At 43.6% G+C, this 26891-nt stretch overlaps 1 protein-coding gene across 1 annotated transcript in view; it reads right to left on the bottom strand.

Annotated features, from left to right (window-relative positions):
• The window catches only part of grin3a (glutamate receptor, ionotropic, N-methyl-D-aspartate 3A), a 116502-nt gene that overhangs the window by 21253 nt on the left and 68358 nt on the right, over positions 1 to 26891 (bottom strand). The window contains exons 7-8 of the mRNA XM_064979034.1: positions 26368 to 26519; positions 20621 to 20782 (exon numbers count right to left, since the gene is read on the bottom strand). Of these exons, the coding sequence (XP_064835106.1) occupies positions 20621 to 20782; positions 26368 to 26519 (314 nt within the window). The remainder of the gene's footprint in view (positions 1 to 20620; positions 20783 to 26367; positions 26520 to 26891) is intronic.

Consider the following 26891-nt stretch of genomic DNA (forward strand, 5'->3'; position numbering starts at 1 on the left):
GTTGTAGGTTAGACCTAGTGGTGTTGCTGTAGTCAGAAGGTCTAGTGGTGCTGCTGTAGTCAGTAGACCTAGTGGTGCTGCTGTAGTCAGTAGACCTAGTGGTATTGATGTAGTCAGTAGCTCTTGTGGTGTTGCTGTAGTTAGTAGACCTAGTGGTGTTGCTGTAGTCAGTAGGTCAAGTGGTGTTGCTGTAGTCAGTAGACCTAGTGGTGTTCCTGTAGTCAGTAGGTATTGTGGTGTTGCTGTAGTCAGTAGAATTAGTGGTGTTGCTGTAGTAAATAGACCTTGTGGTGTTGCTTTAGTCAGTAGACCTAGTGGTGTTGCTGTAGTCAGTAGGTCTAGTGGTGTTGCTGTAGTAAGTAGACCTAGTGGTGTTGCTGTAGTCAGTAGAATTAGTGGTGTTGCTGTAGTCAGTACTCGTGTTGTAGGTTAGACCTAGTGGTGTTGCTGTAGTCAGTAGGTCTAGTGGTGTTGCTGTGGTGTTGCTGTAGTCAGTAGACATAGTGGTGTTGCTTTAGTCAGTAGGTCTTGTGGTGTTGCTGTAGTCAGTAGACCAAGTGGTGTTGCTGTAGTCAGTAGGTCTAGTGATGTTGCTGTAGTGAGTAGGTCTAGTGGTGTGGCTGTAGTCAGTAGACCTAGTGGTGTTGCTGTAGTCAGTAGGTCTAGTGGTGTTGCTGTAGTCAGTAGGTCTAGTGGTGTTGCTGTAGTCAGTACTCGTGTTGTAGGTAAGACCTAGTGGTGTTGCTGTAGTCAGTAGGTATTGTGGTGTTGCTGTAGTCAGTAGACCAAGTGGTGTTGCTGTAGTCAGTAGGTCTAGTGGTGTTGCTGTAGAAAGTAGACCTAGTGGTGTTGCTGTAGTAAATAGACCTAGTGGTGTTTCTGTAGTCAGTAGACCTAGTGGTGTTGCTGTAGTCAGTAGGTCTAGTGGTGTTGCTGTAGTAAGTAGACATAGTGGTGTTGCTTTAGTCAGTAGAATTAGTGGTGTTGCTGTAGTCAGAACTTGTGTTGCAGGTTAGACCTAGTGGTGTTGCTGTAGTCAGTAGGTCTAGTGGTGTTGCTGCTGTAGTCAGTAGACATAGTGGTGTTGCTTTAGTCAGTAGGTCTTGTGGTGTTGCTGTAGTCAGTAGACCAGTGGTGTTGCTGTAGTCAGTAGGTCTAGTGGTGTTGCTGTTGAGTAGGTCTGTGGTGTGGCTGTAGTCAGTAGACCTAGTGGTGTTGCTGTAGTCAGTAGGTCTAGTGGTGTTGCTGTAGTCAGTACTCGTGTTGTAGGTAAGACCTAGTGGTGTTGCTGTTGTCAGTAGGTCTAGTGGTGTTGCTGTAGTCAGTAGACCTAGTGTTGCTGCTGTAGTCAGTAGGTCTAGTGGTGTTGCTGTAGTAAGTAGACCTAGTGGTGTTGCTTTAGTCAGTAGAATTAGTGGTGTTGCTGTAGTCAGAACTCGTGTTGTAGGATAGACCTAGTGGTGTTGCTGTAGTCAGTAGGTCTAGTGGTGTTGCTGTCGTCAGTAGACCTAGTGGTGTTGCTGTAGTGAGTAGGTCTAGTGGTGTGGCTGTAGTCAGTAGACCTAGTGGTGTTGCTGTAGTCAGTAGGTCTAGTGGTGTTGCTGTAGTCAGTAGTCTAGTGGTGCTGTAGTCAGTAGACCTAGTGGTGTTGCTGTGTCAGTAGGTCTAGTGGTGTTGCTGTAGTCAGTAGACCTAGTGGTTATGCTGTAGTCAGTAGGTCTAGTGGTGTTGCTGTAGTCAGTAGACCTAGTGTTGCTGCTGTAGTCAGTAGGTCTAGTGGTGTTGCTGTAGTCAGTAGTCCTAGTGGTGTTGCTGTAGTCAGTAGACCTAGTCATGTTTCTGTAGTCAGTAGGTCTAGTGGTGCTGCTGTAGTCAGTAGACCTAGAGGTATTGCTGTAGTCAGTAGCTCTTGTGGTGTTGCTGTAGTTAGTAGTTGTGTTGCTGTAGTCAGTAGGTCTAGTGGTGTTGCTGTAGTCAGTAGGTATTGTGGTGTTGCTGTAATCAGTAGACCAAGTGGTGTTGCTGTAGTCAGTAGGTCTAGTGGTGTTGCTGTTGTCAGTAGGTCTAGTGGTGTTGCTGTAGTCAGTAGACCTAGTGTTGCTGCTGTAGTCAGTAGGTCTAGTGGTGTTGCTGTAGTCAGTAGTCCTAGTGGTGTTGCTGTAGTCAGTAGACCTAGTCATGTTGCTGTAGTCAGTAGGTCTAGTGTGCTGCAGTCAGTAGACCTAGTGGTATTGCTGTAGTCAGTAGCTCTTGTGGTGTTGCTGTAGTTAGTAGACCTAGTTGTGTTGCTGTAGTCAGTAGGTCTAGTGGTGTTGCTGTAGTCAGTAGGTATTGTGGTGTTGCTGTAATCAGTAGACCAAGTGGTGTTGCTGTAGTCAGTAGGTCTAGTGGTGTTGCTGTAGTAAGTAGACCTAGTGGTGTTTCTGTAGTCAGTAGACCTTGTGGTGTTGCTGTAGTCAGTAGGTCTAGTGGTGTTGCTGTTGTCAGTAGGTCTAGTGGTGTTGCTGTAGTCAGTAGACCTAGTGTTGCTGCTGTAGTCAGTAGGTCTAGTGGTGTTGCTGTAGTCAGTAGTCCTAGTGGTGTTGCTGTAGTCAGTAGACCTAGTCATGTTGCTGTAGTCAGTAGGTCTAGTGGTGCTGCTGTAGTCAGTAGACCTAGAGGTATTGCTGTAGTCAGTAGCTCTTGTGGTGTTGCTGTAGTTAGTAGACCTAGTTGTGTTGCTGTAGTCAGTAGGTCTAGTGGTGTTGCTGTAGTCAGTAGGTATTGTGGTGTTGCTGTAATCAGTAGACCAAGTGGTGTTGCTGTAGTCAGTAGGTCTAGTGGTGTTGCTGTAGTAAGTAGACCTAGTGGTGTTTCTGTAGTCAGTAGACCTTGTGGTGTTGCTGTAGTCAGTAGGTCTAGTGGTGTTGCTGTAGTAAGTAGACCTAGTGGTTTTGCTTTAGTCAGTAGAATTAGTGGTGTTGCTGTAGTCAGTAGGTTAGACCTAGTGGTGTTGCTGTAGTCAGTAGGTCTAGTGGTGATGCTGTCGTCAGTAGACCTAGTGGTGTTGCTGTTGTGAGTAGGTCTAGTGTTGTTGCTGTAGTCAGTAGACCAAGTGGTGTTGCTGTAGTCAGTAGGTCTAGTGGTGTTGCTGTAGTCAGTAGAATTAGTGGTGTTGCTGTAGTAAATAGACCTTGTGGTGTTGCTTTATTCAGTAGACCTAGTGGTGTTGCTGTAGTCAGTAGGTCTAGTGGTGTTGCTGTAGTAAGTAGACCTAGTGGTGTTGCTGTAGTCAGTAGAATTAGTGGTGTTGCTGTAGTCAGTACTCGTGTTGTAGGTTAGACCTAGTGGTGTTGCTGTAGTCAGTAGGTCTAGTGGTATTGCTGTCGTCAGTAGACATAGTGGTGTTGCTTTAGTCAGTAGGTCTTGTGGTGTTGCTGTAGTCAGTAGACCAAGTGGTGTTGCTGTAGTCAGTAGGTCTAGTGATGTTGCTGTAGTGAGTAGGTCTAGTGGTGTGGCTGTAGTCAGTGGACCTAGTGTTGTTGCTGTAGTCCGTAGGTCTAGTGGTGTTGCTGTAGTCAGTAGGTCTGGTGGTGTTGCTGTAGTCAGTACTAGTGTTGTAGGTTAGACCTAGTGGTGTTGCTGTAGTCAGAAGGTCTAGTGGTGCTGCTGTAGTCAGTAGACCTAGTGGTGCTGCTGTAGTCAGTAGACCTAGTGGTATTGCTGTAGTCAGTAGCTCTTGTGGTGTTGCTGTAGTTAGTAGACCTAGTGGTGTTGCTGTAGTCAGTAGGTCAAGTGGTGTTGCTGAAGTCAGTAGACCTAGTGGTGTTCCTGTAGTCAGTAGGTATTGTGGTGTTGCTGTAGTCAGTAGAATTAGTGGTGTTGCTGTAGTAAATAGACCTTGTGGTGTTGCTTTAGTCAGTAGACCTAGTGGTGTTGCTGTAGTCAGTAGGTCTAGTGGTGTTGCTGTAGTAAGTAGACCTAGTGGTGTTGCTGTAGTCAGTAGAATTAGTGGTGTTGCTGTAGTCAGTACTCGTGTTGTAGGTTAGACCTAGTGGTGTTGCTGTAGTCAGTAGGTCTAGTGGTGTTGCTGTCGTCAGTAGACATAGTGGTGTTGCTTTAGTCAGTAGGTCTTGTGGTGTTGCTGTAGTCAGTAGACCAAGTGGTGTTGCTGTAGTCAGTAGGTCTAGTGATGTTGCTGTAGTGAGTAGGTCTAGTGGTGTGGCTGTAGTCAGTAGACCTAGTGGTGTTGCTGTAGTCAGTAGGTCTAGTGGTGTTGCTGTAGTCAGTAGGTCTAGTGGTGTTGCTGTAGTCAGTACTCGTGTTGTAGGTAAGACCTAGTGGTGTTGCTGTAGTCAGTAGGTCTAGTGGTGTTGCTGTAGTCAGTAGTCATGTTGCTGTAGTCAGTAGGTCTAGTGGTGCTGCTGTAGTCAGTAGACCTAGAGGTATTGCTGTAGTCAGTAGCTCTTGTGGTGTTGCTGTAGTTAGTAGACCTAGTTGTGTTGCTGTAGTCAGTAGGTCTAGTGGTGTTGCTGCAGTCAGTAGGTCTAGTGGTGTTGCTGTAGTAAGTAGACCTAGTGGTGTTGCTGTAGTAAATAGACCTAGTGGTGTTTCTGTAGTCAGTAGACCTAGTGGTGTTGCTGTAGTCAGTAGGTCTAGTGGTGTTGCTGTAGTAAGTAGACATAGTGGTGTTGCTTTAGTCAGTAGAATTAGTGGTGTTGCTGTAGTCAGAACTTGTGTTGCAGGTTAGACCTAGTGGTGTTGCTGTAGTCAGTAGGTCTAGTGGTGTTGCTGTCGTCAGTAGACATAGTGGTGTTGCTTTAGTCAGTAGGTCTTGTGGTGTTGCTGTAGTCAGTAGACCAAGTGGTGTTGCTGTAGTCAGTAGGTCTAGTGGTGTTGCTGTAGTGAGTAGGTCTAGTGGTGTGGCTGTAGTCAGTAGACCTAGTGGTGTTGCTGTAGTCAGTAGGTCTAGTGGTGTTGCTGTAGTCAGTACTCGTGTTGTATGTAAGACCTAGTGGTGTTGCTGTTGTCAGTAGGTCTAGTGGTGTTGCTGTAGTCAGTAGACCTAGTGTTGCTGCTGTAGTCAGTAGACCTAGTGGTGTTGCTTTAGTCAGTAGAATTAGTGGTGTTGCTGTAGTCAGAACTCGTGTTGTAGGATAGACCTAGTGGTGTTGCTGTAGTCAGTAGGTCTAGTGGTGTTGCTGTCGTCAGTAGACCTAGTGGTGTTGCTGTAGTGAGTAGGTCTAGTGGTGTGGCTGTAGTCAGTAGACCTAGTGGTGTTGCTGTAGTCAGTAGGTCTAGTGGTGTTGCTGTAGTCAGTAGACCTAGTGTTGCTGCTGTAGTCAGTAGGTCTAGTGGTGTTGCTGTAGTCAGTAGTCCTAGTGGTGTTGCTGTAGTCAGTAGACCTAGTGGTGTTGCTGTAGTCAGTAGGTCTAGTGGTGCTGCTGTAGTCAGTAGACCTAGTGGTGTTGCTGTAGTCAGTAGCTCTTGTGGTGTTGCTGTAGTTAGTAGACCTAGTTGTGTTGCTGTAGTCAGTAGACCTAGTGGTGTTGCTGTAGTCAGTAGGTATTGTGGTGTTGCTGTAGTCAGTACTGTGTTGTAGGTAAGACCTAGTGGTGTTGCTGTTGTCAGTAGGTCTAGTGGTGTTGCTGTAGTCAGTAGACCTAGTGTTGCTGCTGTAGTCAGTAGGTCTAGTGGTGTTGCTGTAGTCAGTAGTCCTAGTGGTGTTGCTGTAGTCAGTAGACCTAGTCATGTTGCTGTAGTCAGTAGGTCTAGTGGTGCTGCTGTAGTCAGTAGACCTAGAGGTATTGCTGTAGTCAGTAGCTCTTGTGGTGTTGCTGTAGTTAGTAGACCTAGTTGTGTTGCTGTAGTCAGTAGGTCTAGTGGTGTTGCTGTAGTCAGTAGGTATTGTGGTGTTGCTGTAATCAGTAGACCAAGTGGTGTTGCTGTAGTCAGTAGGTCTAGTGGTGTTGCTGTAGTAAGTAGACCTAGTGGTGTTGCTGTAGTCAGTAGAATTAGTGGTGTTGCTGTAGTAAATAGACCTAGTGGTGTTTCTGTAGTCAGTAGACCTTGTGGTGTTGCTGTAGTTAGTAGACCTAGTGGTGTTGCTGTAGTCAGTAGGTCAAGTGGTGTTGCTGTAGTCAGTAGATCTAGTGGTGTTCCTGTAGTCAGTAGGTCTGGTGGTGTTGCTGTAGTCAGTACTAGTGTTGTAGGTTAGACCTAGTGGTGTTGTTGTAGTCAGAAGGTCTAGTGGTGCTGCTGTAGTCAGTAGACCTAGTGGTGCTGCTGTAGTCAGTAGACCTAGTGGTATTGCTGTAGTCAGTAGCTCTTGTGGTGTTGCTGTAGTTAGTAGACCTAGTGGTGTTGCTGTAGTCAGTAGGTCAGTGGTGTTGCTGAAGTCAGTAGACCTAGTGGTGTTCCTGTAGTCAGTAGGTATTGTGGTGTTGCTGTAGTCAGTAGAATTAGTGGTGTTGCTGTAGTAAATAGACCTTGTGGTGTTGCTTTAGTCAGTAGACCTAGTGGTGTTGCTGTAGTCAGTAGGTCTAGTGGTGTTGCTGTAGTAAATAGACCTAGTGGTGTTGCTGTAGTCAGTAGAATTAGTGGTGTTGCTGTAGTCAGTACTCGTGTTGTAGGTTAGACCTAGTGGTGTTGCTGTAGTCAGTAGGTCTAGTGGTGTTGCTGTCGTCAGTAGACATAGTGGTGTTGCTTTAGTCAGTAGGTCTTGTGGTGTTGCTGTAGTCAGTAGACCAAGTGGTTATGCTGTAGTCAGTAGGTCTAGTGGTGTTGCTGTAGTCAGTAGACCTAGTGTTGCTGCTGTAGTCAGTAGGTCTAGTGGTGTTGCTGTAGTCAGTAGTCCTAGTGGTGTTGCTGTAGTCAGTAGACCTAGTCATGTTTCTGTAGTCAGTAGGTCTAGTGGTGCTGCTGTAGTCAGTAGACCTAGAGGTATTGCTGTAGTCAGTAGCTCTTGTGGTGTTGCTGTAGTTAGTAGACCTAGTTGTGTTGCTGTAGTCAGTAGACCTAGTGGTGTTGCTGTAGTCAGTAGGTATTGTGGTGTTGCTGTAGTCAGTACTCGTGTTGTAGGTAAGACCTAGTGGTGTTGCTGTTGTCAGTAGGTCTAGTGGTGTTGCTGTAGTCAGTAGACCTAGTGTTGCTGCTGTAGTCAGTAGGTCTAGTGGTGTTGCTGTAGTCAGTAGTCCTAGTGGTGTTGCTGTAGTCAGTAGACCTAGTCATGTTGCTGTAGTCAGTAGGTCTAGTGGTGCTGCTGTAGTCAGTAGACCTAGAGGTATTGCTGTAGTCAGTAGCTCTTGTGGTGTTGCTGTAGTTAGTAGACCTAGTTGTGTTGCTGTAGTCAGTAGGTCTAGTGGTGTTGCTGTAGTCAGTAGGTATTGTGGTGTTGCTGTAATCAGTAGACCAAGTGGTGTTGCTGTAGTCAGTAGGTCTAGTGGTGTTGCTGTAGTAAGTAGACCTAGTGGTGTTGCTGTAGTCAGTAGAATTAGTGGTGTTGCTGTAGTAAATAGACCTAGTGGTGTTTCTGTAGTCAGTAGACCTTGTGGTGTTGCTGTAGTTAGTAGACCTAGTGGTGTTGCTGTAGTCAGTAGGTCAAGTGGTGTTGCTGTAGTCAGTAGATCTAGTGGTGTTCCTGTAGTCAGTAGGTGTGGTGCTGTAGTCAGTACTAGTGTTGTAGGTTAGACCTAGTGGTGTTGCTGTAGTCAGAAGGTCTAGTGGTGCTGCTGTAGTCAGTAGACCTAGTGGTGTTGCTGTAGTCAGTAGACCTAGTGGTGTTGCTGTAGTCAGTAGCTCTTGTGGTGTTGCTGTAGTTAGTAGACCTAGTGGTGTTGCTGTAGTCAGTAGGTCTAGTGGTGTTGCTGAAGTCAGTAGACCTAGTGGTGTTGCTGTAGTCAGTAGGTATTGTGGTGTTGCTGTAGTCAGTAGAATTAGTGGTGTTGCTGTAGTAAATAGACCTTGTGGTGTTGCTTTAGTCAGTAGACCTAGTGGTGTTGCTGTAGTCAGTAGGTCTAGTGGTGTTGCTGTAGTGACCTAGTGGTGTTGCTGTAGTCAGTAGGTCTAGTGGTGTTGCTGTAGTCAGTACTCGTGTTGTAGGTTAGACCTAGTGGTGTTGCTGTAGTCAGTAGGTCTAGTGGTGTTGCTGTAGTCAGTAGACATAGTGGTGTTGCTTTAGTCAGTAGGTCTTGTGGTGTTGCTGTAGTCAGTAGACCAAGTGGTGTTGCTGTAGTCAGTAGGTCTAGTGGTGTTGCTGTAGTGAGTAGGTCTAGTGGTGTTGCTGTAGTCAGTAGACCTAGTGGTGTTGCTGTAGTCAGTAGGTCTAGTGGTGTTGCTGTAGTCAGTAGGTCTAGTGGTGTTGCTGTAGTCAGTACTCGTGTTGTAGGTAAGACCTAGTGGTGTTGCTGTAGTCAGTAGGTCTAGTGGTGTTGCTGTAGTCAGTAGACCTAGTCATGTTGCTGTAGTCAGTAGGTCTAGTGGTGCTGCTGTAGTCAGTAGACCTAGAGGTATTGCTGTAGTCAGTAGCTCTTGTGGTGTTGCTGTAGTTAGTAGACCTAGTTGTGTTGCTGTAGTCAGTAGGTCTAGTGGTGTTGCTGTAGTCAGTAGGTATTGTGGTGTTGCTGTAGTCAGTAGACCAAGTGGTGTTGCTGTAGTCAGTAGGTCTAGTGGTGTTGCTGTAGTAAGTAGACCTAGTGGTGTTGCTGTAGTAAATAGACCTAGTGGTGTTTCTGTAGTCAGTAGACCTAGTGGTGTTGCTGTAGTCAGTAGGTCTAGTGGTGTTGCTGTAGTAAGTAGACATAGTGGTGTTGCTTTAGTCAGTAGGTCTTGTGGTGTTGCTGTCGTCAGTAGACCTAGTGGTGTTGCTGTAGTGAGTAGGTCTAGTGGTGTGGCTGTAGTCAGTAGACCTAGTGGTGTTGCTGTAGTCAGTAGGTCTAGTGGTGTTGCTGTAGTCAGTAGGTCTAGTGGTGTTGCCGTAGTCAGTACTTGTGTTGTAGGTCAGACCTAGTGGTGTTGCTGTTGTCAGTAGGTCTAGTGGTGTTGCTGTAGTCAGTAGACCTAGTGGTTATGCTGTAGTCAGTAGGTCTAGTGGTGTTGCTGTAGTCAGTAGACCTAGTGTTGCTGCTGTAGTCAGTAGGTCTAGTGGTGTTGCTGTAGTCAGTAGTCCTAGTGGTGTTGCTGTAGTCAGTAGACCTAGTCATGTTTCTGTAGTCAGTAGGTCTAGTGGTGCTGCTGTAGTCAGTAGACCTAGAGGTATTGCTGTAGTCAGTAGCTCTTGTGGTGTTGCTGTAGTTAGTAGACCTAGTTGTGTTGCTGTAGTCAGTAGACCTAGTGGTGTTGCTGTAGTCAGTAGGTATTGTGGTGTTGCTGTAGTCAGTACTCGTGTTGTAGGTAAGACCTAGTGGTGTTGCTGTTGTCAGTAGGTCTAGTGGTGTTGCTGTAGTCAGTAGACCTAGTGTTGCTGCTGTAGTCAGTAGGTCTAGTGGTGTTGCTGTAGTCAGTAGTCCTAGTGGTGTTGCTGTAGTCAGTAGACCTAGTCATGTTGCTGTAGTCAGTAGGTCTAGTGGTGCTGCTGTAGTCAGTAGACCTAGAGGTATTGCTGTAGTCAGTAGCTCTTGTGGTGTTGCTGTAGTTAGTAGACCTAGTTGTGTTGCTGTAGTCAGTAGGTCTAGTGGTGTTGCTGTAGTCAGTAGGTATTGTGGTGTTGCTGTAATCAGTAGACCAAGTGGTGTTGCTGTAGTCAGTAGGTCTAGTGGTGTTGCTGTAGTAAGTAGACCTAGTGGTGTTGCTGTAGTCAGTAGAATTAGTGGTGTTGCTGTAGTAAATAGACCTAGTGGTGTTTCTGTAGTCAGTAGACCTTGTGGTGTTGCTGTAGTTAGTAGGTCTAGTGGTGTTGCTGTAGTCAGTAGGTCAAGTGGTGTTGCTGTAGTCAGTAGATCTAGTGGTGTTCCTGTAGTCAGTAGGTCTGGTGGTGTTGCTGTAGTCAGTACTAGTGTTGTAGGTTAGACCTAGTGGTGTTGCTGTAGTCAGAAGGTCTAGTGGTGCTGCTGTAGTCAGTAGACCTAGTGGTGCTGCTGTAGTCAGTAGACCTAGTGGTATTGCTGTAGTCAGTAGCTCTTGTGGTGTTGCTGTAGTTAGTAGACCTAGTGGTGTTGCTGTAGTCAGTAGGTCAAGTGGTGTTGCTGAAGTCAGTAGACCTAGTGGTGTTCCTGTAGTCAGTAGGTATTGTGGTGTTGCTGTAGTCAGTAGAATTAGTGGTGTTGCTGTAGTAAATAGACCTTGTGGTGTTGCTTTAGTCAGTAGACCTAGTGGTGTTGCTGTAGTCAGTAGGTCTAGTGGTGTTGCTGTAGTAAATAGACCTAGTGGTGTTGCTGTAGTCAGTAGAATTAGTGGTGTTGCTGTAGTCAGTACTCGTGTTGTAGGTTAGACCTAGTGGTGTTGCTGTAGTCAGTAGGTCTAGTGGTGTTGCTGTAGTCAGTAGACATAGTGGTGTTGCTTTAGTCAGTAGGTCTTGTGGTGTTGCTGTAGTCAGTAGACCAAGTGGTGTTGCTGTAGTCAGTAGGTCTAGTGAGTTCTGTAGTGAGTAGGTCTAGTGGTGTGGCTGTAGTCAGTAGACCTAGTGGTGTTGCTGTAGTCAGTAGGTCTAGTGGTGTTGCTGTAGTCAGTAGGTCTAGTGGTGTTGCTGTAGTCAGTCCTCGTGTTGTAGGTTAGACCTAGTGGTGTTGCTGTAGTCAGTAGGTCTAGTGGTGTTGCTGTAGTCAGTAGACCTAGTGGTGTTGCTGTAGTCAGTAGGTCTAGTGGTGTTGCTGTAGTCAGTAGACCTAGTCGTGTTGCTGTAGTCAGTAGCTCTTGTGGTGTTGCTGTAGTTAGTAGACCTAGTGGTGTTGCTGTAGTCAGTAGGTCTAGTGGTGTTGCTGTAGTCAGTAGGTATTGTGGTGTTGCTGTAGTCAGTAGACCAAGTGGTGTTGCTGTAGTCAGTAGGTCTAGTGGTGTTGCTGTAGTAAGTAGACCTAGTGGTGTTGCTGTAGTAAGTAGACCTAGTGGTGTTTCTGTAGTCAGTAGACCTAGTGGTGTTGCTGTAGTCAGTAGGTCTAGTGGTGTTGCTGTAGTAAGTAGACATAGTGGTGTTGCTTTAGTCAGTAGAATTAGTGGTGTTGCTGTAGTCAGAACTTGTGTTGCAGGTTAGACCTAGTGGTGTTGCTGTAGTCAGTAGGTCTAGTGGTGTTGCTGTCGTCAGTAGACATAGTGGTGTTGCTTTAGTCAGTAGGTCTTGTGGTGTTGCTGTAGTCAGTAGACCAAGTGGTGTTGCTGTAGTCAGTAGGTCTAGTGGTGTTGCTGTAGTGAGTAGGTCTAGTGGTGTGGCTGTAGTCAGTAGACCTAGTGGTGTTGCTGTAGTCAGTAGGTCTAGTGGTGTTGCTGTAGTCAGTAGTGTTGTACCTAGTGGTGTTGCTGTAGTCAGTAGGTCTAGTGGTGTTGCTGTAGTCAGTAGACCTAGTGGTGTTGCTGTAGTCAGTAGGTCTAGTGGTGTTGCTGTAGTAAGTAGACCTAGTGGTGTTGCTTTAGTCAGTAGAATTAGTGGTGTTGCTGTAGTCAGAACTCGTGTTGTAGGATAGACCTAGTGGTGTTGCTGTAGTCAGTAGGTCTAGTGGTGTTGCTGTCGTCAGTAGACCTAGTGGTGTTGCTGTAGTGAGTAGGTCTAGTGGTGTGGCTGTAGTCAGTAGACCTAGTGGTGTTGCTGTAGTCAGTAGGTCTAGTGGTGTTGCTGTAGTCAGTAGGTCTAGTGGTGTTGCCGTAGTCAGTACTTGTGTTGTAGGTCAGACCTAGTGGTGTTGCTGTTGTCAGTAGGTCTAGTGGTGTTGCTGTAGTCAGTAGACCTAGTGGTTATGCTGTAGTCAGTAGGTCTAGTGGTGTTGCTGTAGTCAGTAGACCTAGTGTTGCTGCTGTAGTCAGTAGGTCTAGTGGTGTTGCTGTAGTCAGTAGTCCTAGTGGTGTTGCTGTAGTCAGTAGACCTAGTCATGTTTCTGTAGTCAGTAGGTCTAGTGGTGCTGCTGTAGTCAGTAGACCTAGAGGTATTGCTGTAGTCAGTAGCTCTTGTGGTGTTGCTGTAGTTAGTAGACCTAGTTGTGTTGCTGTAGTCAGTAGACCTAGTGGTGTTGCTGTAGTCAGTAGGTATTGTGGTGTTGCTGTAGTCAGTAGTGTTGTAGGTAAGACCTAGTGGTGTTGCTGTAGTCAGTAGGTCTAGTGGTGTTGCTGTAGTCAGTAGACCTAGTGTTGCTGCTGTAGTCAGTAGGTCTAGTGGTGTTGCTGTAGTCAGTAGTCCTAGTGGTGTTGCTGTAGTCAGTAGACCTAGTCATGTTGCTGTAGTCAGTAGGTCTAGTGGTGCTGCTGTAGTCAGTAGACCTAGAGGTATTGCTGTAGTCAGTAGCTCTTGTGGTGTTGCTGTAGTTAGTAGACCTAGTTGTGTTGCTGTAGTCAGTAGGTCTAGTGGTGTTGCTGTAGTCAGTAGGTATTGTGGTGTTGCTGTAATCAGTAGACCAAGTGGTGTTGCTGTAGTCAGTAGGTCTAGTGGTGTTGCTGTAGTAAGTAGACCTAGTGGTGTTGCTGTAGTCAGTAGAATTAGTGGTGTTGCTGTAGTAAATAGACCTAGTGGTGTTTCTGTAGTCAGTAGACCTTGTGGTGTTGCTGTAGTCAGTAGGTCTAGTGGTGTTGCTGTAGTAAGTAGACCTAGTGGTTTTGCTTTAGTCAGTAGAATTAGTGGTGTTGCTGTAGTCAGAACTCGTGTTGTAGGTTAGACCTAGTGGTGTTGCTGTAGTCAGTAGGTCTAGTGGTGATGCTGTCGTCAGTAGACCTAGTGGTGTTGCTGTAGTCAGTAGGTCTAGTGGTGTTGATGTAGTCAGTAGGTCTAGTGGTGTTGCTGTAGTGAGAAGGTCTAGTGGTGTGGCTGTAGTCAGTAGACCTAGTGGTGTTGCTGTAGTCAGTAGGTCTAGTGGTGTTGCTGTAGTCAGTAGGTCTAGTGGTCTTGCTGTAGTCAGTACTTGTGCTGTAGGTCTGACCTAGTGGTGTTGCTGTTGTCAGTAGGTCTAGTGGTGTTGCTGTAGTCAGTAGACCCAGTGGTTCTGCTGTAGTCAGTAGGTCTAGTGGTGTTGCTGTAGTCAGTAGTCCTAGTGGTGTTGCTGTAGTCAGTAGGTCTAGTGGTGCTGCTGTAGTCAGTAGACCTAGTGGTATTGTTGTAGTCAGTAGCTCTTGTGGTGTTGCTGTAGTTAGTAGACCTAGTGGTGTTGCTGTAGTCAGTAGGTCTAGTGGTGTTGATGTAGTCAGTAGACCTAGTGGTGTTCCTGTAGTCAGTAGGTATTGTGGTGTTGCTGTAGTCAGTAGACCAAGTGGTGTTGCTGTAGTCAGTAGGTCTAGTGGTGTTGCTGTAGTCAGTAGAATTAGTGGTGTTGCTGTAGTCAGTAGACCTAGAGGTGTTCCTGTAGTCTGTAGGTATTGTGGTGTTGCTGTAGTCAGTAGACATAGTGGTGTTGCTTTATTCAGTTGGTCTTGTGGTGTTGCTGTAGTCAGTAGACCAAGTGGTGTTGCTGTAGTCAGTAGGTCTAGTATTGTTGCTGTAGTCAGTAGACCTAGTGGTGTTGCTGTAGTCAGTACTCGTGTTGTAGGTTAGACCAAGTGGTGTTGCTGTAGTCAGTAGACCTAGTGGTGCTGCTGTAGTCAGTAGGTCTAGTGGTGTTGCTGTAGTCAGTAGACCTAGTCGTGTTGCTGTAGTCAGTAGGTCTAGTGGTGTTGCTGTAGTCAGTAGGTCTAGTGGTGCTGCTGTAGTCAGTAGACCTAGTGGTAATGCTGTATTTAGTAGACCTAGTGGTGTTGCTGTAGTCAGTAGGTCTAGTGGTGTTCCTGTAGTCAGTAGGTATTGTGGTGTTGCTGTAGTCAGTAGACCAAGTGGTGTTGGTGTCGTCAGTAGGTCTAGTGGTGTTGCTGTAGTGAGTAGGTCTAGTGGTGTTGCTGTAGTCAGTAGACCTAGTGGTGTTGCTGTAGTCAGTAGGTCTAGTGGTGTTGCTGTAGTCAGTAGGTCTAGTGGTGTTGCTGTAGTCAGTAGGTTAGACCTAGTGGTGTTGCTGTAGTCAGTAGGTCTAGTGGTGTTGCTGTAGTCAGTAGACCTAGTGGTGTTGCTGTAGTCAGTAGGTCTAGTGGTGTTGCTGTAGTCAGTAGACCTAGTCGTGTTGCTGTAGTCAGTAGGTCTAGTGGTGTTGCTGTAGTCAGTAGGTCTAGTGGTGCTGCTGTAGTCAGTAGACCTAGTGGTAATGCTGTAGTTAGTAGACCTAGTGGTGTTGCTGTAGTCAGTAGACCTAGTGGTGTTCCTGTAGTCAGTAGGTATTGTGGTGTTGCTGTAGTCAGTAGACCAAGTTGTGTTGGTGTAGTCAGTAGGTCTAGTGGTGTTGCTGTAGTAAGAAGACCTAGTGGTGTTGCTGTAGTCAGTAGAATTAGTGGTGTGTCTGTAGTAAATAGACCTAGTGGTGTTGCTGTAGTCAGTAGGTCTAGTGGTGTTGCTGTAGTCAGTAGACCTAGTGGTATTGCTTTAGTCAGTAGCTCTTGTGGTATTGCTGTAGTTAGAAGACCTAGTGGTGTTGCTGTCGTCAGTAGACCTAGTGGTGTTCCTGTAGTCAGTAGGGATTGTGGTGTTGCTGTAGTCAGTAGACCAAGTGGTGTTGCTGTAGTCAGTAGGTCTAGTGGTGTTGCTGTAGTAAGTAGACCTAGTGGTGTTGCTGTAGTCAGTAGAATTAGTGGTGTGTCTGTAGTAAATAGACCTTGTGGTGTTGCTGTAGTCAGTACCCGTGTTGTAGGTTAGGCCTAGTGGTGTTCCTGTAGTGAGTAGGTCTAGTGGTGTTGCTGTCGTAAGTAGACCTAGTGGGGTTGCTGTAGTCAGTAGGTCTAGTGGTGTTGCTGTAGTCAGTAGGTCTAGTGGTGTTGCTGTAGTCAGTAGACCTAGTGGTGTTCCTGTAGTCAGTAGGTATTGTGGTGTTGCTGTAGTCAGTAGACCAAGTGGTGTTGCTGTAGTCAGTAGGTCTAGTGTTGTTGCTGTAGTAAGTAGACCTAATGGTGTTGCTGTAGTCAGTAGAATTAGTGGTGTGTCTGTAGTAAATAGACCTAGTGTTGTTGCTGTAGTCAGTAGACCTAGTGGAGCTGCTGTAGTCAGTAGGTCTAGTGGTGTTGCTGTAGTCAGTAGACCTAGTCGTGTTGCTGTAGTCAGTAGGTCTAGTGGTGTTGCTGTAGTCAGTAGGTCTAGTGGTGTTGCTGTAGTAAGTAGACCTAGTGGTGTTGCTGTAGTCAGTAGAATTAGTGGTGTTGCTGTAGTCAGTACTCGTGTTGTAGGTTAGACCTAGTGGTGTTGCTGTAGTCAGTAGGTCTAGTGGTGTTGCTGTAGTTAGTACACCTAGTGGTGTTGCTGTAGTCAGTAGGTCTAGTGGTGTTGCTGTAGTCAGTAGACCTAGTGGTGTTGCTGTAGTCAGTAGGTCTAGTGGTGTTGCTGTAGTCAGTAGGTCTAGTGGTGTTGCTGTAGTCAGTACTCGTGTTGTAGGTTAGGCCTAGTGGTGTTGCTGTAGTCAGTAGGTCTAGTGGTGTTGCTGTAGTCAGTAGGTCTAGTGGTGTTGCTGTAGTCAGTAGACCTAGTGGTGTTCCTGTAGTCAGTAGGTATTGTGGTGTTGCTGTAGTCAGTAGACCAAGTGGTGTTGCTGTAGTCAGTAGGTCTAGTGTTGTTGCTGTAGTAAGTAGACCTAATGGTGTTGCTGTAGTCAGTAGGTCTAGTGGTGCTGCTGTAGTCAGTAGACCTAGTGGTATTGCTGTAGTCAGTAGGTCTAGTGGTGTTGCTGTAGTCAGTAGGTCTAGTGGTGTTGCTGTAGTCAGTAGACCTAGTGGTGTTCCTGTAGTCAGTAGTTATTGTGGTGTTGCTGTAGTCAGTAGACCAAGTGGTGTTGCTGTAGTCAGTAGGTCTAGTGGTGTTGCTGTAGTAAGTAGACCTAGTGGTGTTGCTGTAGTCAGTAGTTATTGTGGTGTTGCTGTAGTCAGTAGACCAAGTGGTGTTGCTGTAGTCAGTAGGTCTAGTGGTGTTGCTGTAGTCAGTAGACCTAGTGGTGTTCCTGTAATCAGTATGTATTGTGGTGTTGCTGTAGTCAGTAGACATAGTGGTGTTGCTTTATTCAGTAGGTCTTGTGGGGTTGCTGTAGTCAGTAGACCAAGTGGTGTTGCTGTAGTCAGTAGGTCTAGTGGTGTTGCTGTAGTCAGTAGGTCTAGTGGTGTTGCTGTAGTCAGTACTCGTGTTGTAGGTTAGACCTAGTGGTGTTGCTGTAGTCAGTAGGTCTAGTGGTGGTGCTGTAGTCAGTAGACCAAGTGGTGTTGCTGTAGTCAGTAGGTCTAGTGGTGTTGCTGTAGTGAGTAGGTCTAGTGGTGTGGCTGTAGTCAGTAGACCTAGTGGTGTTGCTGTAGTCAGTAGGTCTAGTGGTGTTGCTGTAGTCAGTAGGTCTAGTGGTGTTGCTGTAGTCAGTAGAATTAGTGGTGTTGCTGTAGTAAATAGATCTAGTGGTGTTGCTGTAGTTAGTAGACCTAGTGGTGTTGCTGTAGTATATAGACCTAGTGGTGTTGCTGTAGTGAGTAGGTCTAGTGGTGTTGCTGTAGTCAGTAGACCAAGTGGTGTTGCTGTACTCAGTAGGTCTAGTGGTGTTGCTGTAGTCAGTAGACCTAGTGGTGTTGCTGTAGTCAGTAGACCTAGTGATGTTGCTGTAGTCAGTAGACCAAGTGGTGTTGCTGTAGTCAGTAGACATAGTGGTGTTGCTTTAGTCAGTAGGTCTTGTGGTGTTGCTGTAGTCAGTAGACCAAGTGGTGTTGCTGTAGTCAGTAGGTCTAGTGGTGTTGCTGTAGTGAGTAGGTCTAGTGGTGTTGCTGTAGTCAGAAGACCAAGTGGTGTTGCTGTAGTCAGTAGGTCTAGTGGTGTTGCTGTAGTGAGTAGGTCTAGTGGTGTGGCTGTAGTCAGTAGACCTAGTTGTGTTGCTGTAGTCAGTAGGTCTAGTGGTGTTGCTGTAGTCAGTAGGTCTAGTGGTGTTGCTGTTGTCAGTACTCGTGTTGTAGGTTAGACCTAGTGGTGTTGCTGTAGTCAGTAGGTCTAATGGTGTTGCTGTAGTCAGTAGACCTAGTGGTGTTGCTGTAGTCAGTAGACCAAGTGGTGTTGCTGTACTCAGTAGGTCTAGTGGTGTTGCTGTAGTCAGTAGACCTAGTGGTGTTGCTGTAGTCAGTAGACCTAGTGATGTTGCTGTAGTCAGTCGGTCTAGTGGTGTTGCTGTAGTCAGTAGACCTTGTGGTGTTGCTGTAGTCAGTAGGTCAAGTGGTGTTGCTGTAGTCAGTAGACATAGTGGTGTTGCTTTAGTCAGTAGGTCTTGTGGTGTTGCTGTAGTCAGTAGACCAAGTGGTGTTGCTGTAGTCAGTAGGTCTAGTGGTGTTGCTGTAGTCAGTAGAATTAGTGGTGTTGCTGTAGTAAATAGACCTATTGGTGTTGCTGTAGTCAGTATGTCTAGTGGTGTTGCTGTAGTCAGTAGGTCTCGTGGTGTTGCTATATTAAGTAGACCTAGTGTTGTTGCTGTAGTGAGTAGGTCTAGTGGTGTTGCTGTAGTCAGTAGACCTTGTGGTGTTGCTGTAGTCAGTAAGTCAAGTGGTGTTGCTGTAGTCAGTAGGTCTTGTGGTGTTGCTGTATTCAGTAGACCTAGTGGTGTTGCTGTATTCAGTAGACCTAGTGGTGTTGCTGTAGTCAGTAGACCTAGTGGTGTTGCTGTAGTCAGTAGACCAAGTGGTGTTGCTGTACTCAGTAGGTCTAGTGGTGTTGCTGTAGTCAGTAGACCTAGTGGTGTTGCTGTAGTCAGTAGACCTAGTGATGTTGCTGTAGTCAGTCGGTCTAGTGGTGTTGCTGTAGTCAGTAGACCTTGTGGTGTTGCTGTAGTCAGTAGGTCAAGTGGTGTTGCTGTAGTCAGTAGACCTTGTGGTGTTGCTGTAGTCACATGGTGTTGTGTTGTAGACATTGGTGTTGCTTTAGTCAGTAGGTCTTGTGGTGTTGCTGTAGTCAGTAGACCAAGTGGTGTTGCTGTAGTCAGTAGGTCTAGTGGTGTTGCTGTAGTCAGTAGAATTAGTGGTGTTGCTGTAGTGAGTAGGTCTAGTGGTGTTGCTGTAGTCAGTAGACCTTGTGGTGTTGCTGTAGTCAGTAAGTCAAGTGGTGTTGCTGTAGTCAGTAGGTCTAGTGGTGTTGCTGTATTCAGTAGACCTAGTGGTGTTGCTGTATTCAGTAGACCTTGTGGTGTTGCTGTAGTCAGTAAGTCAAGTGGTGTTGCTGTAGTCAGCAGGTCTAGTGGTGTTGCTGTATTCAGTAGACCTAGTGGTGTTGCTGTATTCAGTAGACCTAGTGGTGTTGCTGTAGTCAGTAGGTCTAGTGGTGTTGCTGTAGTCAGTAGACCTAGTGGTGTTGCTGTAGTTTGAAGACCTAGTGGTGTTGCTGCATCTCCCTGCCCGATGCACTTATCTGAAGTAATGTTTCTTAAACTACTCTTGTTTTAGGTTGCTGGATTCCCTGTCCAATGTGTTTTAGGTTGCTTGATCTTTTGCCCGATGTGTTTTAGGTTGCTGGATCCCCTGCCCGATGTGTTTTAGGTTGCTGGATCCCCTGTCTTATGTGCTTTAGGTTGCTGGATCCCCTGCCCGATGCACTTGTCTGAAGTAATGTGTCATAAACTACTCGTGTTTTAGGTTGCTGGATTCCCTGTCCGATGTGTTTTAGGTTGCTGGATCCCCTGCCGATGTGTTTTTAGGTTGCTGGATCCCCTGTCCGATGTGTTTTAGGTTGCTGGATTCCCTGCCCGATGTGTTTTAGGTTGCTGGATACCCTGTCCGAAATGTTTTAGGTTGCTGGATCCCCTGTCCGATGTGTTTTAGGTTGCTGGATCCGCTATCCGATCTGCTTTAGGTTGCTGTATCCCTGTCCGATGTGTTTTAGGTTGCTGGATCCCCTGTCCGATGTGTTTTTGGTTGCTGGATCCCCCGTCCGATGTGTTTTAGGTTGCTGGATCCCCTGTCTGAAATGTTTTAGTTTGCTGGATCCCCTGTCCGATGTGTTTTAGGTTGCTGGATCCGCTGTCCGATCTGCTTTAGGTTGCTGGATCCCCTGTCCGATGTGTTTTAGGTTGCTGGATCCCCTGTCCGAAATGTTTTAGGTTGCTGGATCCCCTGTCCGATGTGTTTTAGGTTGCTGGATCCGCTGTCCGATCTGCTTTAGGTTGCTGGATCCCCTGTCCGATGTGTTTTAGGTTGCTGGATCCCCTGTCCAATGTGTTTTAGGTTGCTGGATCCCCTGCCCGATGCACTTGTCTGAATTAATGTGTCAGAAACTACTCGTGTTTTAGGTTGCTAGATTCCCTGTCCGATGTGTTTTAGGCTGCTGGATCCCCTGCCCGATGTGTTTTAGGTTGCTGGATCCCCTGTCCGATGTGTTTTAGGTTGCTGGATTCCCTGCCCAATGTGTTTTAGGTTGCTGGATCCCCTGTCCGAAATGTTTTAGGTTGCTGGATCCCCTGTCCGATGTGTTTTAGGTTGCTGGATCCCCTGTCCGATGTGTTTTAGGTTGCTGGATCCCCTGTCCGATGTGTTTTAGGTTGCTGGATCCCCTGCCCAATGTGTTTTAGGTTCCTGGATCCCCTGTCCGATGTCTTTTAGGTTGCTGGATTCCCTGTCCGATGTGTTTTAGGTTGCTGGATCCCCTTATCGGTGTGTTTTAGGTTGCTGGATCCCCTGCCCGATGTGTTCTAGGTTGCTGGATCCCCTGTCCGATGTGTTTTAGGTTGCTGGATTCCCTGTCCGATGTGTTTTTGGTTGCTGGATCCCCTGTCCGATGTGTTTTAGGTTGCTGGATCCCCTATCCAATGTGTTTTAGGTTGCTGGATCCCCTGCCCGATGCACTTGTCTGAAGTAATGTGTCATAAACTACTCGTGTTTTAGGTTGCTGGATTCCCTGTCCGATGTGTTTTAGGTTGCTGGATCCCCTGCCCGATATGTTTTAGGTTGCTGGATCCCCTGTCCGATGTGTTTTAGGTTGCTGGATCCCCTGTCCGATGTGTTTTAGGTTGCTGGATCCCCTGCCCGATGTGTTTTAGGTTGCTGGATCCCCTGTCCGATGTGTTTTAGGTTGCTGGATCCCCTGTCCGATGTGTTTTAGGTTGCTGGATCCCCTGTCCGATGTGTTTTAGGTTGCTGGATCCTCTGCCTGATGCACTTGTCTAAAGTAATGATTCCTAAACTACTCGTGTTTTAGGTTGCTGGATTCCCTGTCCGATGTGTTTTAGGTTGCTGGATCCCCAGCTTTGAGCCACAGCTCCTTGTTGCTACATCAACAATCTAATCACATCATCACATAATTGTTTTATAGAGACAGGGTGGTATTGAAAATCCTCATGACCAAGTGAAGAATCTTGTAGTGTGTCACCCCTGTCTTTGCCACAATGTTTAGTGTGAGCATCACTATGTAAACAAGACAAAAAACTACAGGAAAGATGTTTGCTTAATGTGAGAGGCTCAGCAATGTTATGATTTTGCAAGTCGTGTAGTGCATGCCCAGTATTACCTGACTAGTATGCAGCCAATACTTGAACTTGGGATCCTTGACTCTGGGTATGACAAAGCGGTAGATTATGTGTTCAGCCAGGGTGGTGAGGAGAGACAGAACCAACCCGACACACAGCATCAAGAACAGGCCTGAGAAATGCTTGATGCCCATTTGTAAGGTCTGGAAAGAGACAAGACAAGACAGACAGACAGGATCAGTATATGTAAGTCCCATCAAAACTGTCTGAAGAGAATAGAGCCAAACACACATGATTTATTTAACAGTAAAGTGTAACGTATTGGTTCAGCAGCATCACTGTACACTATTACACATCGCTATACACTATTACACATCACTAAACACTATTACATATTACTATATACTATTACACATCACTAAACACTATTACACATCACTATTAAAAATCACTATACACTATTACACATCACTATATACTATTACATATCACTATACACTATTACACATCACTATATACTATTACATATTACTATATACTATTACATATCACTATATACTATTACACATCACTATATACTATTACACATCACTATATACTATTACACATCACTATATACTATTACACATCACTATATACTATTACACATCACTATACACTATTACATATTACTATATACTATTACATATCACTATATACTATTACACATCACTATATACTATTACACATCACTATACACTATTACACATCACTATATACTATTACATATTACTATATACTATTACACATCACTATACACTATTACACATCACTATATACTATTACACATCACTATATACTATTACACATCACTATATACTATTACACATCACTATACACTATTACACATCACTATTACACATCACTATACACTATTACATATCACTATATACTATTACACATCACTATTACACATCACTATATACTATTACATATCACTATACACTATTACACATCACTATATACTATTACACATCACTATATACTATTACACATCACTATTACACATCACTATTACACATCACTATATACTATTACATATCACTATACACTATTACACATCACTATATACTATAACACATCACTATTACACATCACTATTACACATCACTATATACTATTACACATCACTATATACTATTACATATCACTATACACTATTACACATCACTATATACTATTACATATCACTATACACTATTACATATCACTATACACTATTACACATCACTATATACTATTACACATCACTATTACACATCACTATATACTATTACACATCACTATATACTATTACATATCACTATACACTATTACACATCACTATATACTATTACATATCACTATAAACTATTACATATCACTATACACTATTACACATCACTATATACTATTACACATCACTATATACTATTACACATCACTATATACTATTACATATCACTATACACTATTACATATCACTATACACTATTACACATCACTATTACACATCACTATTACACATCACTATATACTATTACACATCACTATATACTATTACATATCACTATATACTACTACACATCACTATATACTACTACACATCACTGTACACTATTACACATCACTATATACTATTACATATCACTATTACACAACACTATATACTATTACATATCACTATATACTATTACACATCATTATATACTATTACACATCACTATACACTATTACACATCACTATACACTATTACACATCACTATACACTATTACACATCACTATATACTATTACACATCACTATATACTATTACACATCATTATATACTATTACAAATCACTATACACTATTACATATCACTATACACTATTACACATCACTATTACACATCACTATACACTATTACATATCACTATATACTATTACACATCACTATTACACATCACTATATACTATTACATATCACTATACACTATTACACATCACTATATACTATTACACATCACTATATACTATTACACATCACTATTACACATCACTATTACACATCATTATATGCTATTACATATCACTATACACTATTACACATCACTATATACTATAACACATCACTATTACACATCACTATTACACATCACTATATACTATTACACATCACTATATACTATTACATATCACTATACACTATTACACATCACTATATACTATTACATATCACTATACACTATTACATATCACTATACACTATTACACATCACTATATACTATTACACATCACTATTACACATCACTATATACTATTACACATCACTATATACTATTACATATCACTATACACTATTACACATCACTATATACTATTACATATCACTATAAACTATTACATATCACTATACACTATTACACATCACTATATACTATTACACATCACTATATACTATTACACATCACTATATACTATTACATATCACTATACACTATTACATATCACTATACACTATTACACATCACTATTACACATCACTATTACACATCACTATATACTATTACACATCACTATATACTATTACATATCACTATATACTACTACACATCACTATATACTACTACACATCACTGTACACTATTACACATCACTATATACTATTACATATCACTATTACACAACACTATATACTATTACATATCACTATATACTATTACACATCATTATATACTATTACACATCACTATACACTATTACACATCACTATACACTATTACACATCACTATACACTATTACACATCACTATATACTATTACACATCACTATATACTATTACACATCATTATATACTATTACAAATCACTATACACTATTACATATCACTATACATTATTACACATCACTATACACTATTACACATCACTAAACACTATTACACATCACTATACACTATTACATATCACTATATACTATTACACATTACTCTACACTATTACACATCACTACACACTATTACATATCACTATATACTATTACACATCACTATACATTATTACACATCACTATATACTATTACACATCACTATACACTAGTACACATCACTATATACTATTACACATCACTATAACACATCACTATTACACACCACTATACACTATTACACATCACTATACACTATTACAAATTACTATACACTATTACACATCACTATACACTATTACACATTACAATTCCGCATCACAATACACTATTACACATCACTATAACACATCACTATTACACACCACTATACACTATTACAAATTACTATACACTATTACACATCACTATACACTATTACAAATTACTATACACTATTAAACATCACGATTACACATCATTATTACACATCAATATTACACATCAATATACACTATTAGACATCATTATTACACATCAATATTACACATCAATATAAACTATTAGACATCACTATTAGACATCATCATTACACATCAATATTACACATTGCTGTACAGTATTACACATCAATATTACACATCACTGTACAGTATTACACATCCCTATTACACATCACTATACACTACTACACATCTCTGTACACATCACTATTCACTATTACACATCACTATACACTATTACACATCACTATTACTACAACATCTATTATTTAGGCCCATTTTTAGTAAGCTTCCATAATTTATAATGGACTCCATCATTAAGACTTCAAAACACACAAATAAACACAGGCTGATGGAGATGATTTTGTACTGACATGTATTTCATTAATATTGAAGTAGTGTGCTCTACAGTGCCTTGCAAAACTTTTCAACCCCCTTGGCCTTTTAACTATTTTGTGGCATTACAACCTGTAATTTAAATGGATTTCATGTAATGGACATACACACAATAATCCAAATAGTTGAAGCGAGAAAAAAATAAAAATTCAAAGACATTACAACATTTCAAAACGGAAAAGTGGTGCGTGCATATCTATTCACCCCTTTGCTAAATAAGATCTGGTGCAACCAATTACCTTCAGAAGTCACATAATTGGTTAAATAAAGTCCACCTGTGTACAATCTAAGTATCACATGATCTGTCACATGATCTCAGTATATATAGACCTGTTCTGAGTCTGTATCAACACCAAGCAAACAGGTCAGGGACAATGTTGTGGAGAAGTACAGATCACGGTCGGGTTATAAAAAATATCCAAAACTTTGAACATCCCACGAAGCACCATTAAATACATCATTAAAAAAGTGAAAGAATATGGCACCACAACAAACCTGCCAAGAGAGGGCTGCCCACCAAAACTCACAGACCAGGCAAGGAGGGCATTAATCAGAAAGGCAACAAAGAGACGAAAGATAAACCTGAAGGAGATGTAAAGATCCCCCGTGGAGATTGGAGAATCTGTCCATAGGACCACTTTAAGCCATACACTCCACAGAGCTGGGCTTTATGGAAGAGTGGCCAGAAAAAAAGCCACTGCTTAAAGAAAAAAATGTGCAAACATGTTTGGTTTTTGCCAAACCACATGTGGGAGACTCCCCAAACATATGGAAGAAGGTACTCTGGTCAGATGAGACTAAAATTGAGCTCATAGACCATCAAGGAAAACGCTATGTCTGGCGCAAACCCAACACCTCTCATCACCCCGAGAACACCACCCCTACAGTGAAGCACGATGGTGGCAGCATCATGCTGTGGGGATGTTTTTCATCTGCAGGGACTGGGAAACTAGTCAGAAATGAAGGAATGATGGAAGGCGCAAAATACAGGGAAATTCTTGAGGGAAACCTGTTTCAGTCTTCCAGAGATTTGAGACTGGGACGGAGGTTCACCTTCCAGCAGGACAATGACCCTAAGCATACTGCTAAAGCAACACTCGGGTGGTTTAAGGGGAAACATTTAAATGTCTTGGAATGGCCCAGTCAAAGCCCAGACCTCAATCCAATTGAAAATCTGTGGTATGATTTAAAGATTGCTGTACACCATCACCACCAATCCAACTTGAAGGAGCTGGAGCAATTTTGCCTTGAAGAATGGGCAAAAATCCCAGTGGCTAGATGTGCCAAGCTTACAGAGACATACCCCAAGAGACTTGCCGCAAAACGTGGCTCTACAAAGTATTGACTTTGGGGGCGTGGATAGTTATGCAGGCTCAAGTTCTGTTTTTCTTGTGTTATTTTGTCACGTTCTGACCATAGTTCTTTTGTTTTTTCCATGTTTTTAGTGTTGGTCAGGACGTGAGCTGGGTGGGCATTCTATGTTGTGTGTCTAGTTTGTCTGTTTCTATGTATGGCCTGATATGGTTCTCAATCAGAGGCAGGTGTTAGTCATTGTCTCTGATTGGGAACCATATTTAGGTAGCTTGTTTTGTGTTAGGGTTTGTGGGTGGTTGTTTCCTGTCTTTTGTTCTCTGCACCAGTTAGGACAGTTTCGGGTTTTGCCATGTTTGTTGTTTTGTAATTGTGTTCATGTTTAGTTTCACTTATTAAAAAAAACATGAACTACAACCACGCTGCATTTTGGTCCTCGTCTCCTTCGACGGAAGAAAGCCGTTACATATTTCTTGTTTGTTTCACAATAACAAATATTTTGCGTCTTCAAAGTGGTAGGCAGGTTGTGTAAATCAAATGATACGAAACCCCCCAAAAAATCAATTTTAATTCGTCTGTAAGGACACAAAATAGGAAAAGTGCCAAGGGGGTGAATACTTTCGCAAGCCACTGTATTTCATTAATATTAAAGTAGTATGATGTACATTACCTCAGTGACGGCGAAGCTCCGTTTTCCACAGGGCACCACCTTGTACCACTTGTCATGCAGCATATCCATGAAGCCGTCTGACTTGTACTGGCTCACCAGCTCTGAGATGTTAGAGGACAGGGGAGAGTTCTGGCGCAGGCCGATGCCATAACCTGGGAACAGATAAACACACAGAATGACTTAGAAAACATCATCGTCCCTGTCTTCTTCCTCTGTACTATGGGTATGGTACGGGTGATGAAGACATCAACCTCCCTGTCTTCCTCTGTACTATGGGTAAACAGATAGACTGACACAGAAAACCCATTGATCAAATTAACTGATGTCATGTTGACGTTGTACAACACATACCGGTAGTGTTGAATATGCAGTACTTGAATGTGTGCAGGGTGGTCATAGCTTAATCTTGCTAGTACATTATTAGAATGTGTGAGTGTCGCGGTTGTTTCAGTTTTAATTCAGAATTTTGGAATTGACTCCCATTCAACTCGTGAGTTGAAATTCTAATTGAATTGGCCACATCC

The sequence above is a fragment of the Oncorhynchus masou genome, chromosome 11 (genome assembly GCF_036934945.1).
Source record: "Oncorhynchus masou masou isolate Uvic2021 chromosome 11, UVic_Omas_1.1, whole genome shotgun sequence".
Classification (NCBI taxonomy): domain Eukaryota; kingdom Metazoa; phylum Chordata; class Actinopteri; order Salmoniformes; family Salmonidae; genus Oncorhynchus; species Oncorhynchus masou.